The sequence below is a fragment of the Bos taurus genome, chromosome 16 (genome assembly GCF_002263795.3).
Source record: "Bos taurus isolate L1 Dominette 01449 registration number 42190680 breed Hereford chromosome 16, ARS-UCD2.0, whole genome shotgun sequence".
Taxonomy (NCBI): domain Eukaryota; kingdom Metazoa; phylum Chordata; class Mammalia; order Artiodactyla; family Bovidae; genus Bos; species Bos taurus.
In genome coordinates this window covers 56,578,838-56,597,345 of record NC_037343.1, presented here as the reverse complement: position 1 = coordinate 56,597,345, position 18,508 = coordinate 56,578,838, and the positions used below count along the sequence as shown (strand labels likewise).

Here is an 18,508-nt window from a genome sequence, read left to right as displayed (position 1 = left end):
CCAAATTCTGGAATAGTTCTCTGAGCCAGGTAATAATGCTATGGGCTACTCTTACGATGCACCAGGTACTGTGCTTTCTCTACATTGGCTCATTTAATCTCCAGGACCCTCTGAGATAGACACTATTACTCTTACCATTTTACAGAGAATAAAGCTCAAAGATATGAAGGAATCAGAGTTACACACGTATGTTTGGTCGGCGCAAAAGTATTGAGGTTTTGCACTGTTGGACTTTGCCATTCAATACTGGAATACATTCTTAAATAAATGTGGTTATGTTATACATCATTTTAATGCGTATTTCTCACTTTAGGTTTTTTGCTAATGACATTACTTGCTGTGTATTTTATATGTATTTTAGACTATGGAAGTGATATTAGACAAAAATCAAATTTGAGTGATTTTCTTATTTGAGTTCAAAACGGGTTGTAAAGCAACAGAGATAACTTCCAAATCAACAACCCATTTGGCTCAGGAACTGCTAATGAACGTACAGTGCAGTGGTGGTTCAAGAAGTTTTGCAAAAAAGATGAGAGCCTTGAAGATGAGGAGCATAGTGGCTGGCCATCAGAAGTTGACAGCAATTGAGAGCAATCATCAAAGCTGACCCTCTTACAACTATGTGAGAAGTTGCTGGAGAACTCAACATCGACCATTTTATGGTCGTTCAACATTTGAAACAAACTGAAAAGGTGAAAAAGTTCAATAAGTGGATGCCTTGTGAGCTGACCAAAAGTTAAAAAAAAAATGTCATTTGGAAGTGTCATCTTCTCTTATTCTGTGCAACAAGAAACCATTACTTGATCGGATTGTGATGTGTGATGAAAAGTGGATTTTATATGACAACTGACAATGACCAGCTCAGTGGTTGGACTAAGCAGTTCTAAAGCACTTCCCAGAGCAAAACTTGAAAGCACCAATGAAAGGTCATGGCCACTGTTTGGTAGTCTACTGCCCGTCTGATCCACTACAGTGGGATTCAATTCTGAATCCCAGGGAAACCATTACATCTGAGAAGTATGCTCAGCAAATCAATGAGATGCACCAAAAACTACAATGCCTGCAGCTGGCACTGGTCAACAGAAAGTGCCCAGTTCTTCTCCACAACAATGCCCAACCGCAGGCCACACAACCAACGCTTCAAAAGTTGGACAAATTGGGCTACAAAGTTTTGCCTCATCCACCATATTCATGTCACTACTTGCCAACCATCTACCACTTCTTCAAGCATGTGGACAACTTTTTTCAGGGAAAACACTTCCACAACCACCAGGAGACAGAAAATGCTTTCCAAGAGTTTGTTAAATCCCGAAGCATGGATTTTTACACTATAGGAATAAGCAAGCTTATTTTCATTGGCAAAACTGTGTTAATTGTAATGGTTCCTATTTTGATTAATCAAGATGTGTTTGAAATGAGTTACAGTGATTTAAAATTTACAGTCCAAAACCCCCACAATTACATTTGAACCAACCTAATAGAAAGTGGCAGAACCTAAATATTAATGTCCAGCAGACCTCAAAGTTCACCTCCACCACTGTTGACACTTTATTTTTTTTAGTATTTGTTCATTTTTTATGTTTGACTGAGCCAGGTCTCAGTTGTAGCATGCAGGATCTCTGCTGCTTCACGTGGGATCTTCTGTCGGCAGTGCGCAGGCTCTGGAGTGTGTGGGCTCAGTAGCTGTGACTCACAGGCTTAGTTCCCCATTGACATGTGGAATCTTAGTTCCCCAACCAGGGATCGAACCCACATCTCCTGCATTGGAAGGCAATTCTTAACCAATGGACCACTAAGGAAGTCCCAATGTTGACACTTTAGAGAAAGAAAGAACTAAAGGTAAGGAACTGACTGGAGCGGGTTTGAGAAGAGGAAGAAAGGGGCTGATTCTAACACTTTCTGACCTGAGAGCCTGGTCAGTAAGGCCTGGTAGGTTCTGCCTTACCTGGGCATGGAGGGGCTCACTGCACAGGCTGTACTAAAATGACACTGAGGAGGCAGTGCAGAACCCTCTGGCTCCCACACATCATTCACCTTCCTGAAACCAAGCCCTTGTTAAGGAAGGGTTGCTTGATGCATTTCCTGTCAAAATCGTCCCTCTTCCTTCAAGGCTCCTGGGAGATCACAACTGCTCTGGGGAGGGGAGGAACTGAAGGGAAGAGTAAGGCATTCAGTCCTAAAAGCCCTGACCCCTGAGGCCAGAAGCCAAGGGTCATCTCCAGCTGGTTGCAGACTTACTCTTTGGCTTGTGTGTGCGCTTAGTCGCTCAGTCATGTCCGACTCTTTTGTGACCCTTTGGACTGTAGCCCGCCAGGCTCCTCTGACCATGGGATTCTCCAGGCAAGAAGACTGAAGTGGGTTGCCATGGCCTCCTCCAGAGGATCTTCCCGACCCAGGGACTGACCCCAGGTCTCCCACATTACAGACAGATTCTTTACCACCTGAGCCACCAGGGAAGTCTGAAATGTTTGTGTCCCTGCCACATTCCAGTGTGATGGTATTAGAAGAAGGAGCCTTTGAGAGATGACTAGGTCATGAGGGTAGAGTCCTCACGAATGGGACTAGTGATCTCGTAAAAGAGACCTCAGAGAGTTTTCTTGGTTTTTTGCTGTATGAGAACACAGTGAGAAGATGGTCTATGAACCAGGAAGCAGGAGCTCACCAGACATCAAATCTGCTGGTGCCTTGATCTTGAACTTCTTAGCCTCCATAACTGTGAGAAACACATGTTTGTTGTTTGAGTCACCAGCCCATTGCAGCCTAAGCAGACGAAGACACCATGGGCCAACAGAGATGGAGACTGGAGTGCTGCAGCTGGAAGCCAAGGCATACCACCAAGCATTCCCAGCAGCTACTAAGCATTCCCAGCAGCTACTGGAAGTTAGGAAGAGCCAAGAATACTCCCTGTTTAAAGCCTTTGGAAGGAGCATGGGTCTACCCACACCTTGATTTTGGCCCTCTAGACACCAGAACTGGGAGAGAATACATTTCTGTTGTTTTAAGCCACCAAGTTTGTGATCCTTTGTCGTGGCAGCCACCCAGGTCTCCCACATTGCAGGCAGATTCTTTACTGACTGAGCCACCAGGGAAGCCCAAAATGTTTGTGTCCCCCCAGAATTCATCTATTGTAATCTTCATTCCAGCGTGATGATATTAGGAGATGGAGCCTTTGGGAGATGACTAGGTCATGAGGGGAACTAATGCAGATGGGGAAAAGACTCCCCATCTCACATTCCTCATGAGGTTGTGGTAAAGGTCAAAACACAGTCAGATCACCAGAGCACTGAGGAACCTAAATGGGAAGGAAATCCAAAAAAGATGGAATATATGTACATGTATAGCTGATTCACTTTGCTGTACACAAAAACTAATACAACACTGTAAAGCAACTGTATTCCTATAAAAAAATTTTTTTTTCAAAAAACAGGTAGTTTGAAAAGAACAAGTGTTATTATATAAATGCAGAACAGCATGATCATCAATCTTGGTTCTAGTTGAGCCTACACAAAGAGATACCCAAAAGGATTCAGACTGACAACAAGGGACCCACAGATGATGATTTGATCTTGTTGTATTTTTTTTACAATTTCAGTCTTAATTAATGAGGGTGAGTTTGATGCTAGTTTGGTGCTAGAATAAAGGCCCCCAAAGATGTCTGCATTGTAATCCCTGGAATGTGTGACTATGTCGTCTTACACTGACAAAAGGAAGTTATAGATGTAATTAGGTTAAGAATCTTAAGATGGGAAGACTATCCCATGCTAATCAAGACCAGTGTAATCTCAAGGATCCTTTTTAAAAGGATTCAGAGAGATCAGAGTAGAAGATGGAATCATGGAAGAAGAGCTCAGAGAAAAAAACAGATTTGAAAAAATGTTATACCTCTGACTTTCAAGATGGATTATGAGACCACAAGCCAAGGGATGCCGGCGACCTGTAGAAGCTAGAAATGGTAAAGAAATAAATTCTTTCCTAGAGTCTCCAGAAAGAATACTGCCCTGCCAAACTCCTGAACTGTAAAATAATAGATGTATTGTTTTGAACCACTAAACTGTGGTAATTTGCTGCAACATAAATAGGAAAGTAATATATCTGTCAAACTGGTTGAACTGAAAATGAATGTGGGTAAGAGGATAGGGAGACACCCCAGATAATTCTAGATATTCTAGGAGATCCCCAGTGATCCTTTGTATTGAACCCTAAAGAATTTCCCTTGATAGTTGGGAAGTTTTTTTCCATTTTCTCCAGCTCCCTAGGGTCCCCCAGAAGTCATCCTCACATTGAAGTGCCCTTGGTAGCTACTACAGGGCACTACATCCCCTTACATTAAAGACCCTACAGCCTTGAGCTCAGTGAGACAGTGCATCTACAGTTGCTCCCCAGAAAGGATGCAGACATATGGCATCCATACGGCCTCAGTCCCTGTCTATAATAGGTGCAGCTTGTTCTTCATCCACAACGTTCAACAAATGCTTTACAGGCTTATGTCCATACGGTCCTCAATTACACACTTCCCCAATGCAGTGTAAGCAAGAAATCTCACCAGTTGTAGCCAACCTGAGACTCTAAGTGCCTCAAGAAGACTTCCACAGCAGAGCACAGTTCTGAATGTCACTGACCAGGATAGCACCACTGCCCTCCCAAGGAGACCGGCAGCAAAAAGGAAGCTCTACACTGACCAGTTCATCCTCTTGACTTGGTGTGGATTTCCTATGTGGTGAAATTAGGATTTCCTAATAGGTAAAATGAGGAAATGGTAACCCACTCCAGTATCCTTGCCCAGAAAATTGTATGGACAGAGGATCCTGGCAAGCTAAGTCCATGGGGTCACAAGGAGTCAGACATGACTGTGCGCACATGCAATGCAAATGGATAAAATTAGGAGGGAATTAAACACGAGATCTGAACAGGATCTTAAGGTCATTTGCTCCACCCCATCCCAATTCAGCCTTCCCCATCCCTGACATACGTGGGATAACATTTGTTTCTGCATCTACCAACAGATCTGGTGCCTGGCACTGAGTATGGAATTGGAATATCTGCCATCATGAACTCACAGCAAAGCGTACCAGCCACCATGAATGCCAGGACTGGTGAGTAGGAAGACTGGTGTGGAAAGAGACCAGGACACTCTGACCTGAGGGCCATCGAGGACTGGTCAGATGGCAATTCCCCCTAGCGAACAGGTCCCTGGGTGAGGATTATTGGCCTAGGAACACCGTCTACCTGTAGCTCTTTGATTCCCTGTGCCTACCCTCTGGCATCTGACATGCAGGATGGAGTCCCACCCTCTCTGCACACTTGGCACCCAATGGTCTGAAGGGCTGCCCACTGCTATGCAGAGCAGAGGTGTAAAACCCCATAAAAGCCAGTGTTGTAGCAAGTCATATTTCCTTCTAAATCATCTCACAGCAGGCAGAATGTGATACTTCTCACCCCATAGGACAGAACCTTCAGAAAGGCCACAGGCTGAAGGTCTAGACTTCGAAACAATCCATTTGAGCTTGGAGAAAGGAGAAGTCCACTGAGATTCTTGCTATTCTGGATCCAACAATTTTGGTTTCAAATCCCAGGCAAATTCCAAAGTCACTTTAGTAACTGGTAGCAGCCTGGGCTGGGCTGGTCTGAACCAATCCCTGTCCCAAGGTTGTCGAGCATAGACAACCTCTCTAGAGAACCTCAAGACATGGGTCCCCAGGAGTCCTCAGATCTTATTGCCTACACACCTGTGGCCAGGTCGGTCAGAATGGCAGCAGGAACAGAGGTAGTCAGGGTTGCCAGGAGCAGCATATCTGTACTTGCTTGTGACACCTGTTTTGCCCTGGTTGGCTTACTGAGAATGGCTGGGAGAAAATGGAGAGCTTAAAAATCAGCAGCCAGCTTTGTCCCACAGGTGAGTGTCTTGAGTTACTTATGCCTTCCTGCAGATTATTCATCTATATGCCAAGCCCCTAGACATCTTTCAAAGGGAAGGTGCTTAACAAAGTGTGAGATTAGTGTCAACAATGACAAGCCAATCTTCATGGTCAGCAGACCTGCTGATAGCTTAGAAATCCACTGGGGGCCTAATTCTAATAAATAGTGGCCTCGTGTGGAACTTACATAAAATAGGCTGGTTATTTTGATCCACAGAACTCGACAGTCCTCGAGACCTCATGGTGACAGCCTCCTCGGAAACCTCCATCTCCCTCATCTGGACCAAGGCCAGCGGCCCCATTGACCACTACCGAATTACCTTTACCCCGTCCTCTGGGATCGCCTCTGAAGTCACTGTGCCCAAGGACAGGACCTCGTATACACTGACAGATCTAGAGCCCGGGGCAGAGTACATCATTTCAATCACAGCTGAGAGGGGCCGGCAGCAGAGCCTGGAGTCCACTGTGGATGCCTTCACAGGTACCCGGGTAGCAGAAATCTCAGCTGGGTTCAGGGATCAGTGGATCTTAGGATGAGAAGATCATCTAGGCCACCCACTCTTCCAAGACCCCGTTGCCTCTAGAGAAAGGAAGAATTCTAGAGAAAGGTAGAGAAAGAAGAGACAGAGAATAAATTAATAAATACCTCAAGAAAGAATGTGTATGTGTGTGCTTAGTCACTCAGTTGTGTCTGACTCTTTACAAACCCATGAATTGTAGCCCAACAGGCTCCTCTGTTCATGAAATTTTACAGGCAAAAATATTGGAGTTGGCTGCCATTTCCTACCCCAGGGGATCTTTCCAACCCAAGGACTGAACCTGTATCTCCTGTGTGTCTCCTGCATTGGCAGGCAGACTCTTTACCATTGAGTCATCTGGGAAGCCTAAGAGAGAATGGCTGGAGGCGAAGGGGAGAGATGAACAAGGCTACCTGCATGCCTGAAATTATGTCCGGTTTCCTATAGGCTGGTCAGAGTAGTTAATTCTGTTCATTTTCTGCCTTCACTAAGTCAGTGGGCATTCAGAGGATCCATGGGATCGTGTTCAATTCCTTCCAGGATATAAGTTTTAAATCCTCCATCAGTATTATGAATAATTCACACGAGGTGATGCTGTTTTTATGCTGCTGAGGGCATTCATTTTACAGTATCTGGCTTGGAGAAAGGAGAGTGGATGAGATAGCAGCGTGGTGGTTAACAAGTGCAGGTGTAAGTCCTTACTAGCAGGGAAAGCAGACCTCTTTGGTCAGATATCTCCTTTACCCCAGTGGTCCCACCACTTTATGTGGATTCCAGAACCATTCATTTCCTCTGTTTTCAGGCTTCCGCCCCATCTCCCATTTGCACTTTTCTCACGTGACCTCCTCCAGCGTGAACATCACCTGGAGTGACCCATCCCCTCCGGCAGACAGACTCATTCTCAACTACAGCCCACGGGATGAAGAGGAAGAAATGATGGAGGTCTCCCTGGATGCCACCAAGAGGCATGCTGTCCTGATGGGCCTGCAGCCAGCCACCGAGTACATTGTGAATCTGGTGGCAGTCCATGGCACAGTGAGCTCTGAGCCCATCGTGGGCTCCATCACCACAGGTGGGGCTGGAGGACTTGGCAGCAGGTGATAATGGGGATTCCCATGGTAACCTTTATGAAATTTACAAAGAGAAACACCCAAGGAGTAGGGGACCACCTTGTTTATCCAGAGAGGGTCTATGAGTTGTTCTTAAACAGTCACCTCTTCCAGGGCTGCACAAAATGTATAAGATAGGAAGCTTCCACTTAGAAGATAAGATGGACTTGATGTCTTAAGGAGGCCAGGGCTTTAATGCATTGATCCAGAGGTCCTCCTTCTATCAACTTAGAAGAAAACTCTGGAGAGAGCTAGTGTCCAAGAGGAGACCCTTCTACAGTGAGGAGACATCTGTTCCTCTTCTGGAGAGCTATCTCTTGACTGCCCAGTCAGTTCAATTTGTGAATGATGTTTCCCCAGAATCATATGAGACTGGCATGCAACCATATAGGGACCTGGTACTCTGAGAATCAGGTTGATCTGCATGTTGTCTGAAAAACACAGCTACTCTGAGATGCACTGAATCACTTGCATCTCATCTTTCTTACATACAGTCACAAATATGAGTGTGATGTGGGTGAGGACGTCTGTTTGGGTGATTTCTTATATACTTACAAGAAATGAAGAAGTGGATTAAACACTCAGCTGGTTTTGGCCCTGTAACCTGCCAGTACTAAAAAAAAAAAAAAAAATAGAGCATACAGTATAAATAAAAAAACAGTTTAGGAAAGTGGATTTGTTCTGGACTTGTACTCTGAAATCCCTGTACAGTCAATAGCAATTTTTCCAAATTGACCAAAGGTGGTTGATACAAAAAAGAGAGAGAGAGAGAGAGAGTTGGGTTTGTTCAAAAGAAGCTGCCCCAAAGAAAATGACCATTACTCCTAGTTCAAAACAAAACAACAAACTTGAAGGATATTTTCCCGTTGGCCTTCAGATAGGTAAGAGTCGCTACAGAGGCATAGACCTTGACAGCTTGATTTCATGTTGTTAAAATACTCTCTAGGTGCATGGCTCTGGCCATATCTATGAGGTTTCAAGTGAAACTTCAGCCTGATCATGGTTTTAAGGTTTCCTTAGTATAAAGTGTAAGGTCTTGATTGCCTCTGGAACACCAATAGCTCTTGGTCCACATAAAACCAAAAATAGGAAATTGTTTCTCATATTATGCTTTCTGTCTTTTCCCCACGACCACCTGGATCCTTGTAGGAATTGATCCTCCCAAAGACATCACAATTAGCAATGTGACCAAGGACTCAGTTATGGTCTCCTGGAGCCCTCCTGTTGCATCTTTTGATTACTACCGAGTATCCTATCGGCCAACACAAGGTAATAAAGTTACTTGATTTCTCAAAGATGAATAGAATTTGGAACTGGATGAAGACTATTATGGCAGAACTAGCATATCCCAGGGGATATCACCCCCCTGCCTGTAATTTCCTCCTCTCTGTAGCACGCTGCATCAGAATGAGAGTGGGTAATGAGGAGTAGCCAAGGAACCCAGAACATACCAGCTCCTCCCACAAAAGGCTTGATTATATTCACACAGGAAGCAGGCCCTTTACAGGTAGAGTGAACCATGATAATCAGTCACCACTATCCAGACAGCGTAGTGAGAAACAAAGAACTCTAAAAGAATCTGCCAAGAGCCAAGGTCACATGCACTTTTCTGAGAGAATTAAAGTGAAAGTGAAGTAGCTCAATCGTGTCTTACTCTTTGCAGCCCCCGTGGACTGTATGTAGCCTACCAGGCTCCTCCGTCCATGGGATTCTCCAGGCAAGGATACTGGAGTGGGTTGCCATTTCCTTCTCCAGGGATCTTCCCGACCCAGGGATCAAACCCATGTCTCCCACATTGCAGGCAGACGCTTTACCGTCTTAGCCACCAGGGAAGTTGCAAAGAGTTGGACACGACTGATAGAATTAAAGTCCAAGACTAAAACCCCTGGGGGATGCCTGAAGATACCACAGAGTCATATGGAGAAAACTACAGTGATGGTGGTCCTGTTACTGCTGCTCCATCCAAGTTATGAGTCAGAAGAAACAGGGCCAGACCTCACTTGCATCCTGCCAGCTCTTGCTGCTGCATGTGGAATTATTAAGGAAGTAGAGGGTACGCTTACTTCCAGTGAGCTGGGGGCATAATTTTCCAGACTACCGGATCTCTGGGCTGCATGGGCCGGTCTGCAGCCATGCTTTCTATACTACTTGAAGACCAGCTTGTTAGAAAACCACCTAATAAATAGTCCCCCCCCCAACACTTTGTTCCTGGGATCCTATACAGTATGGGAGTGGGATCAGCATGCAAGGTATCTTCAAAGTCCAACATTCCCAGCCCCCTCTCTCCCAACTGGGTGCTGACCCTTGTGCTCATCTATCGAGGCTGCATGACAAGGTGCCATTGGGAGATCCTGTATCATGAGCTGCATTGATGTGAGATCCATGGAACTTGACCTGTGGCTTCTGCTCTTCCTTAGTGGGACGACTGGACAGCTCAGTGGTGCCCAACACGGTGACAGAATTCACCATCACCAAGCTGTACCCAGCTACGGAATATGAAATCAGCCTCAACAGTGTGCGGGGCAGGGAGGAGAGTGAGCGGATCTGCACTCTTGTGCACACAGGTGGGCACGCCTCCCCATGGGGGGACAAGGTGGGACCCCAGCTGAGGACCTGGGACCAACAGAAGTTATCCTGGCTAACTCAGAGGACACTGGTTCTGGGTTGGGGATGGGAGGTTGCCCTCCAGGTTGTTCCTTGGACTCACAATTTGAAGCAGTTTGCAAAGTTCCTCCCTTAGAGCTCCTCTGTAACACTAGGAGTTTAGAGAGTCACCCTCTAAGAGTCTTACTGGTTTAGGTCAGACATTTTCATGGCATTTCCAATATGAAAAGTAACCCTCCAAAGACTCATGACAGAAGTGAATTCCAGAACAGACATGTGATTCATCCCATCTAATTTTTTAAAAGACTCTGACAGGGAAACTTTACCTTAGAGAAAAAACAAAAGGGGTCTGTTATTCCAGTAACGACCCTTAGAATCATGAAACCCCTCATTCTACATGACCAGAACCACCAAGTAACTGCATTTGCTTTTGCTTTATCATCCAGGGAGGAGGAAGGAGGTGCTTTTCTCTGGAAAAAATGATGGGCTTGAGAACAGGGCTCTGACAGCCCCTACCCTGCTCTTCTTTTCTGACTCCTCAGCCAGCTCATCATGCAGAACTAGACAGGTTTTCCACAGAAAACATGAGAGGGAACAGTGAAAGCTTTCGGTTCCAACCCCAGACGCAACTATCAGTGACAATATAGTTCCTGTATATTGAAGCATATATTCAGGAGTGCACTGACCCAGCACAAAAGAAGACATCCAGCTTGCCTCATTAAGAGAACACCTGCATTTCCTGAGGCTGTTTACTTCCCTCATGGAATGAACGGTACTTCATGAATGAGAGCAACTTGGAATTCCTCACTGCTCTTGTAGATTCGCTCACCAGCCCAGAAGGAGCATCTCTAAGGCCATGGCCAAAGAAATATTCCTTCAGAAACTCAAAAAATTATTCACCTGAGGACATCACAGGATGTTCCCATCTTCCCTACTGCCCTTCCATGCCTGTGACTACATATAGCACAGCCATATTTTTGGTTCAATCTTACCCTTCCTATCAAGATGTCTATGACCATTAAAGTATCAACACATGTTGACCTGAAGGGATGCCCAGTGAGTATAAAGAAGCCCTCCTCGTCCATTTCTCTAAGTCTTAGAAATTCACATTAAAGAAATTAGGGTTTTTCTCAGTGAGGACAATAAAATGGACTTCACGAGCCTCCAAACCCAAAAGTATAAGAGAACAACTTAGGTCAAAAACTCACTCCTTGGGTTCTTGGTCATAAGCTGCTGCTGCTAAGTTGCTTCAGTCGTGTCCGACTCTGTGCGACCCCTTTTAGACGGCAGCCCACTAGGCTCCCCCGTCCCTGGGATTCTCCAGGCAGGAGTGGTTTGCCATTTCCTTCTCCAATGCATGAAAGTGAAAAGTGAAAGTGAAGTCACTCAGTTTTGTCTGACTCCTTGCAACCCCATGGACTGCAGCCTACCAGGCTCCTCCATCCATGGGATTCTCTAGGCAAGAGTACTGGAGTGGGTTGCCATTTCCTTCTCCATTGGTCATAAGCAAGTATCTCTAAAGCATATATTCAATAATGCACCGACCCAGCTTCCCTCCTTCAAGTTCAGGCAGAGCTATTTGGGCAACTCCCAACAACTAGATTACTCACAGAAAAGTTTTATTTTGTTCTTTTGCTGTTGCTGTTGCTTTAGTGTGAGGTCTATGATTTTATAACTTTTGACAATGATTACTCCTCAAGGTCTCCTGGTAGGTCTCAGAGAGGTCAAGCTAAATGTAATCTCTTAAGATTTTTCTTCTTTATTTCTTTTTGGAAGGTTGCATTTGAAGACCTTGTTCAAGGCATAGATTATAGACACAATTCAGATGTTAAAATTGTAAATGGTTGTTTCTTTGAAATAAAGGACATAGACAAGCAATAAGAGCCTTCAGTTAGAGAAGAGGGAGAGATCAATAGTATATCTGGGTCCCCAAAATTAAATTACATGACACATAGGTTGAGCTGATACCTAAACTACTGTAATAACCTGCATTTCTAAGATAAATCCCAACTTTATGAAAGAGAGGTACAGTAAGGAAATGAGGCAGGGAACAGGAGCAGTAAAGAATCCACCTGCAGTTTAAGAGATGAGGGTTCAATCCCTGGGTCGGAAAGGTCCCTTGGAGAAGGAAATGACCACCCACTCCAATATTCTTGCCTGGAGAATCCCATGGACAGAGGAGTCTGGTGGGCTACAGTCCATAGTGTCGCAAAGAATCAGACACCACCGAAGCAACTAAATCACATGGGCGAGAGAGAATAAGAATATGGTGCTATGATGAACAAACTCTGTTCCTCAACAGGCACTCCTGGCTTTAAGCCTGGACCAAGTCCCTTGACTCTCTATGCCAAAAAAGAGCCCAGGACTCAGTACAGAGTCAGCCTTGTGAGTAGCAAAGCAAGCATTCAATGAGCAGATATGACTTTAAAGCCAACCTGAGTCCCATTCCTCATTCCACAAGTATTTACTGAGCAACGTCTAAGTTCTAGGTGCTGGGGTTACTCCCTGACTTCAGGGAACTCCCACCACACTTCCTGCAGTTCATCAACAGAGACTGTTTCACATGGCATGCCCCTTCTATCAACATTTATGCAAGTAAAAAGAGCCTGGGAAGCATATTAGCTCATCAGCTACAAAAATATAACAGTTTTGATATGTTCTTAAGTTTCTCTATCTAGGTTTAAATGTCTAAAGCACAAGAGTCATACCTTGTGCTCCCCCATAACACCCGACTGCTCTGCACAGAAGAAGTTAATGAATCGATATTTTAAAAGATCTGAGAGTAATTAAGGGAGTGCTGCGTGCTTGAGAGGAAGGAGAAATGGGAGAAGAGGAAGGGGCTGATGGAATCAGAAGGGGAGAAAGAAAAGAGGTCTTCACTCACTCCATTATTTTGTGTCACACAGCAGCCGACATGCATTCTAGGTGAAACCACAGGAGACAGTTCTCTCCTCTTCCATCCTGCAGTTCCTCTTACCTCTCCCTGGTATTTTCCCATGTTGTTTCAGCCATGGACAATCCTGCTGACCTGACTGCTACCAACATCACCCCAACCGAAGCCCTGCTGCAGTGGAAGGCGCCCATGAGCGAAGTAGAGAACTATGTCATTGTTCTCACCCACTTTGCAGGTGGGTGTCTGCAGGTCACTGCATTAGGCAGGTGGGAATGGTGGGGATTGGGGCTGAAGACCAGTATGAAAATTTTTTTTTAAAAATCTTTTTAATCTGAAAGAAAATTAGAAATTTCCCTGCTTTAATTTCACCATAAAGCCCTCAAGATAGCCCCCAAACTCTGTGAACTGTATCAACTATGGGAGTTGAGAAAGTTAAATCTAAAAAGTACAAAAAGGGCATGTAACCAATACAGAAACAGAAGTAGCACTTGAAAGACAAAACTCAGAACTTGCCCCAGAATGCTATGGGCAAGAAAGCTGACTTTTCTAGATATTTTACGAAGTGAGGAAAACACTAAAGGACCATCCATGATAACAGGTGACAGAGGATTCAGAACTACTAAATTCTTCTGTCGCTTTGATCTTCTCTACCGATATCTAACCCCAAAGGTTGAGCCAACATGAGACCTTGAGTTTTAATGTCTTCTTTGCCATACTTACTCACCTTAATGCTATTTGAAGTTGAATAGAGAAGCCCAAAGCAGAATGCTTTTGAGTAGTTCAAGTGTCTAGGCCTAGGAAATTATTTATCTGCCTAAATTATACATGTGCTCACAGAACATCGTGGGTTATAGGCAGGAATCCAGAGAACAAAGATACCAGAAGACAGAAGGCAGGCAGATGTCTTGATTTTCAAAAATGACAGATTAAGTTAATTCTGTAAGCTGCAAAGTAAACTGATTGTCAAAGCTTGGGAAAGAAACCAAAACAGACTATTAAATAAGTTGGAAAGGAATTAATGATTACTACATACCAGCACAGGTTCACAAAGTATGAGTTTTGCCCAAACCACTTTTTGCCCCCCTTTTTTTCACTAGAAAATCTGCTAGCACATCAGTATCTCGGCAAGGCATTAGAAGGCCCACCTCCCATTTAGATGGAAAACTGCATGATGGATCACATTTGGAGTTACATAGCTGGCTGAATGACTGACCCTCCCCAGAGAATGAACATCATTACTGTGGATACATCCTAACCCTGCTATGTGCATGCGCAAGCCACGTCAACCCTACCACCCCTCCCTACACATTATGACCCTGCATTTCTAAATTCTCACCTGCCTTCTCAAGCCAACATGCACTTGCACATGTTCTTTCCTGTACCAGGAAACTCTTTCCCCACTTATCTACCTACTAAACTCATCCTTTAAGTCTCAGTTCCAACACAATCTCCTAGATCAAAGCTCTCATTATTCCCTTAAGGCAGTCAGGTGCACCTGCTCACGGATATGAAGCACAGAGTTCCACCTAGCAATTTCCATTCATTCAACAGCTACTTTTGCTTTTCCTCCAAAGTGCCATGCACTCTCTGAGACTACAATGATTCAAAGCAAAACATGAGTTCTTATCTTTGAAGAATTCGCTTCTAGTAAAGATGCAGACAAGTATGTGGGCAAATACATGATGTGAGCAAATACAAAACACCAGTCTGCCACACCTGATGGGCCACTATGATTTGGAGTGAGGGTGTGGAGGGGAAGAAAGAAGGCAGATCTTAGATCTGAGAAAAAGAGACAAAGAAAAAGAGAATAGGAGAAAGACGTGAATTCCAAGAAAAAGAGCAGCCTGTGGTGCATTTAGAGAGAAGCTTGGAGAGTCTCAGGAACTGCCATAGATGTGGCTGGAGCACTAACTGTTGGCACCATGTGGTAAAGGAGGATATTAAAAAGATAGAGCCATTATATGAGCTCTTTCAAAAGGCTAGTTTATATTTTAACTTGTTTGCATGCTTTTCTGTGTCATTAGACCACAAAAAATGGAAACTTCAGCCCTGCCATTGTTTGGAGAAGTGCCCAGTAAACTCTATTAAATGCTGAATGACTCAGAAGTATTCTCAAGACACAATAAGAGGCTTGGCCTTGATCTAATGAACAGTTTTATCAACAGCTTGAATGAATATAGAAAAGATATGAATACAAAATTTATGTTTCAAACAAAACTGTGATCATTAGAATCCAAATTCAGATATATTTTAGTAAACTGAAACGGTAGCCCCACACTTAGTCAACAAGGAAAAATGCAGTAGAAATGAATGCAAATCCCTTCCCATGGGTGCAAAAAATCAACTACACAAGGTAAGGTTGGGAGGGGGTAATAAACATGATCTTTGATGATTTTTAATCTCAACCTATGATAACAATATCCTCAGATCAGATCAGTCGCTCAGTCATGTCCGACTCTTTGCGACCCCATGAATCGCAGCACGCCAGGCCTCCCTGTCCATCACCAACTCCCAGAGTTCACTCAGACTCACGTCCATCGAGTCAGTGATGCCACCCAGTCATCTCATCCTCTGGCATCCCCTTCTCCTCCTACCCCCAATCCCTCCCAGCATCAGAGTCTTTTCCAATGAGTCAACTCTTCGCATGAGGTGGCCAAAGTAATGGAGTTTCAGCTTTAGCATCATTCCTTCCAAAGAAATCCCAGGGCTGAGCTCCTTCAGAATGGACTGGTTGGATCTCCTTGCAGTCCAAGAGACTCTCAAGAGTCTTCTCCAACACCACAGTTCAAAAGCATCAATTCTTCGGCGCTCAGCCTTCTTCACAGTCCAACTCTCACATCCATACATGACCACAGGAAAAACCATATTCTTGACTAGACGAACCTTTGTTGGCAAAGTAATGTCTCTGCTTTTGAATATGCTATCTAGGTTGGTCATAACTTTACTTCCAAGGAGTAAGCGTCTTTTAATTTCATGGCTGCAGTCACCATCTGTAGTGATTTTGGAGCCCAGAAAAATAAAGTCTGACACTGTTTCCACTGTTTCCCCATCTATTTCCCATGAAGTGGTGGGACCAGATGCCATGGTCTTCGTTTTCTGAATGTTGAGCTTTAAGCCAACTTTTTCACTCTCCACTTTCACTTTCATCAAGAGGCTTTTTAGTTTCTCTTCACTTTCTGCCATAAGGGTGCTGTCATCTGCATATCTGAGGTTATTGATATTTCTCGCAGCGATCTTGATTCCAGTTTGTGTTTCTTCCAGTCCAGCGTTTCTCATGATGTACTCTGCATATAAGTTAAATAAACAGGGTGACAATATACAGCCTTAACGAGCTCCTTTTCCTATTTGGAACCAGTCTGTTGTTCCATGTCCGGTTCTAAGTGTTGCTTCCTGACCTGCATACAAATTTCTCAAGAGGCAGATCAGGCGGTCTGGTATTCCCATCTCTTTCAGAATTTTCCACCCTAGGACCAGGATTAATATACATACTTGGCACAAATAAAAGCAGAGTCTTACCCTGTTTCTTTCGTTGTCAGCTCATCTCAATTATCATTCTCGATTCTCTTCTGAGTTTTGCATTTCAGCAGGGACACTGATAAACCATTCCTTGTTTAGAGAAAGGTGGCCAGGAATGTGACAGTTTTAGAATCATCTCATAAGATCCTCTGGAGAAGGCAATGGCAACGCACTCCAGTATTCTTGCCTGGAAAATCCCACAGACGGAGGAGCCTGGCAGGCTACAGTCCATGGGGTCGCAAAGAGTTGGACATGACTAAGAGACTTCACTTTCTTTCACTTTCATACATGTAATGGGGGTTGGGCTGAATGCTCTTAGTCTAGAGGAGAGAAAACCTGATTAGGAAGAGTGAAGGGCAGGAAGGGGTCATGAAACAACAGATTTGGTTTATTCTAACTCCAGAGACCCACGTAGATGTTATATGAAAGACTATTTGGCCTCCAAATAATCTCTCAATTATGATGAAAAATAAGATGAGAGGGGAGCTTTGTATGGAATATAATGCCAAGTTAAATAACCTCTAGAGGACTTTTTCCAAAATACTCTAATAGTGCATTTTTTTTTTAAGGAGTATCGTTGGACTGGATAAGTCTTTCCTAAGTTGAATAGTCTTGTTCAATCCTTATCCATATCCATCTGATTTTAGTTGCTGGAGAGACCATCCTGGTTGATGGAGACAGTGAAGAATTCCAGCTTGTTGACCTGCTTCCTAGGACCCACTACACGGTCACCATGTATGCCACCAGCGGGCCTCTCACCAGTGGTACCGTCAGTACCAACTTCTCTACCCGTGAGTACTCGAGTGGTCAGCTCCATGTCAATATCCCGGGAGGCCTTTATGGATCCTGAAAATGATCAGTTTCCAAGGGCTAGACTAGATTAGACTCTATAGGTTTTGGACAATGCAGTTACGAGGTATTATTTTAGTTAACTGCAGCCCAAACGCCAGTGAAAGTGGGCTGCAACTCTCTTCCTGAGTCTGGCTGAGAGCAGTAGAACCAGGTCAAGAGAGGCTGGTATTGGGAATGCATCTGGCCCATTAAAGTCTGATGGATACTAAAGGGCTTAATATCTGGGAGAGAATTGCCAGGTGCAGTCATGGCCAGGAGAATAGTAGACAAAAGTATACTTGTGGGAATGATGTAAATTCAAGAGTGAACTCACAGACGTGCAGGATTAACAAGGTCATGATTTCAGATTGGACGATGCCACATCCAGGCCCAGAGGACCAGGTGAGGGAAGAGGGAATAGCTTCAGGGATGATCGTGACGCTGAATGATTACTTTCTGCCCAGGAGTGTCCTTTATGCTCCTGTCCAAGCGAGAACTGGGGTCACCATGTGAGCAGCCCAGAGATCCCATAGGTGGACAAATTGGTCCACATGCCTGGCATCAAAGACGGAGGAGCTGGAGGGGTGCCCACTCCTCACATTTTCTCTTCTTTGCAGTCCTGGATGCCCCTGCAAATCTGACAGCTAGTGAAGTCACCAGACAAAGCGCCCTGATCTCCTGGCAGCCTCCCAGAGCAGAGATTGAAAACTACATCTTGACCTACAAATCCACTGATGGAAGCCGCAAGGTGAGATTTTTCTGGAAGCAACCCACAGAGAGTAAGCTAGGTTTGCCGTTACGGATACATAGCAGGCTGTTGAGGAAAGAGCACTCACCTGCAAGCCAGACATTTGTGTTAGTCTTGCCTCTACTCTTACTCTCTGTGCAAGTTGAGGCAAAACACTCAACCTCTCTGAGTCTCAGTTTCTTCTCTAGGTAATAGGGGCATCTACCCTGCAACTTCACTTGGTTGTGGTTGATGCTGCCAATACCAGCTTCCAAGCCAATTAATAAGTACACGGTATTGGAATGAATTTTCGGTAACAGGGCCATGCAAACATGAGCTGGATACCACATTCGACAGTCTCATGTGCCTCTCGATAAGCACGATAAAGGCTCGAT

At 44.5% G+C, this 18,508-nt stretch overlaps 1 protein-coding gene across 3 annotated transcripts in view; it reads left to right on the top strand.

Moving 5' to 3' along the window:
• TNR (tenascin R) overlaps positions 1 to 18,508 on the top strand; it is a 496,875-nt gene that overhangs the window by 436,249 nt on the left and 42,118 nt on the right. For all 3 annotated transcript variants that reach the window (XM_024976261.1, XM_024976262.1, NM_001205928.3), the window contains 8 exons: positions 5,004 to 5,093; positions 6,133 to 6,396; positions 7,236 to 7,505; positions 8,692 to 8,811; positions 9,960 to 10,106; positions 13,155 to 13,274; positions 17,203 to 17,346; positions 18,004 to 18,134. In XM_024976261.1, the coding sequence (XP_024832029.1) occupies positions 5,004 to 5,093; positions 6,133 to 6,396; positions 7,236 to 7,505; positions 8,692 to 8,811; positions 9,960 to 10,106; positions 13,155 to 13,274; positions 17,203 to 17,346; positions 18,004 to 18,134 (1,286 nt within the window). The remainder of the gene's footprint in view (positions 1 to 5,003; positions 5,094 to 6,132; positions 6,397 to 7,235; positions 7,506 to 8,691; positions 8,812 to 9,959; positions 10,107 to 13,154; positions 13,275 to 17,202; positions 17,347 to 18,003; positions 18,135 to 18,508) is intronic.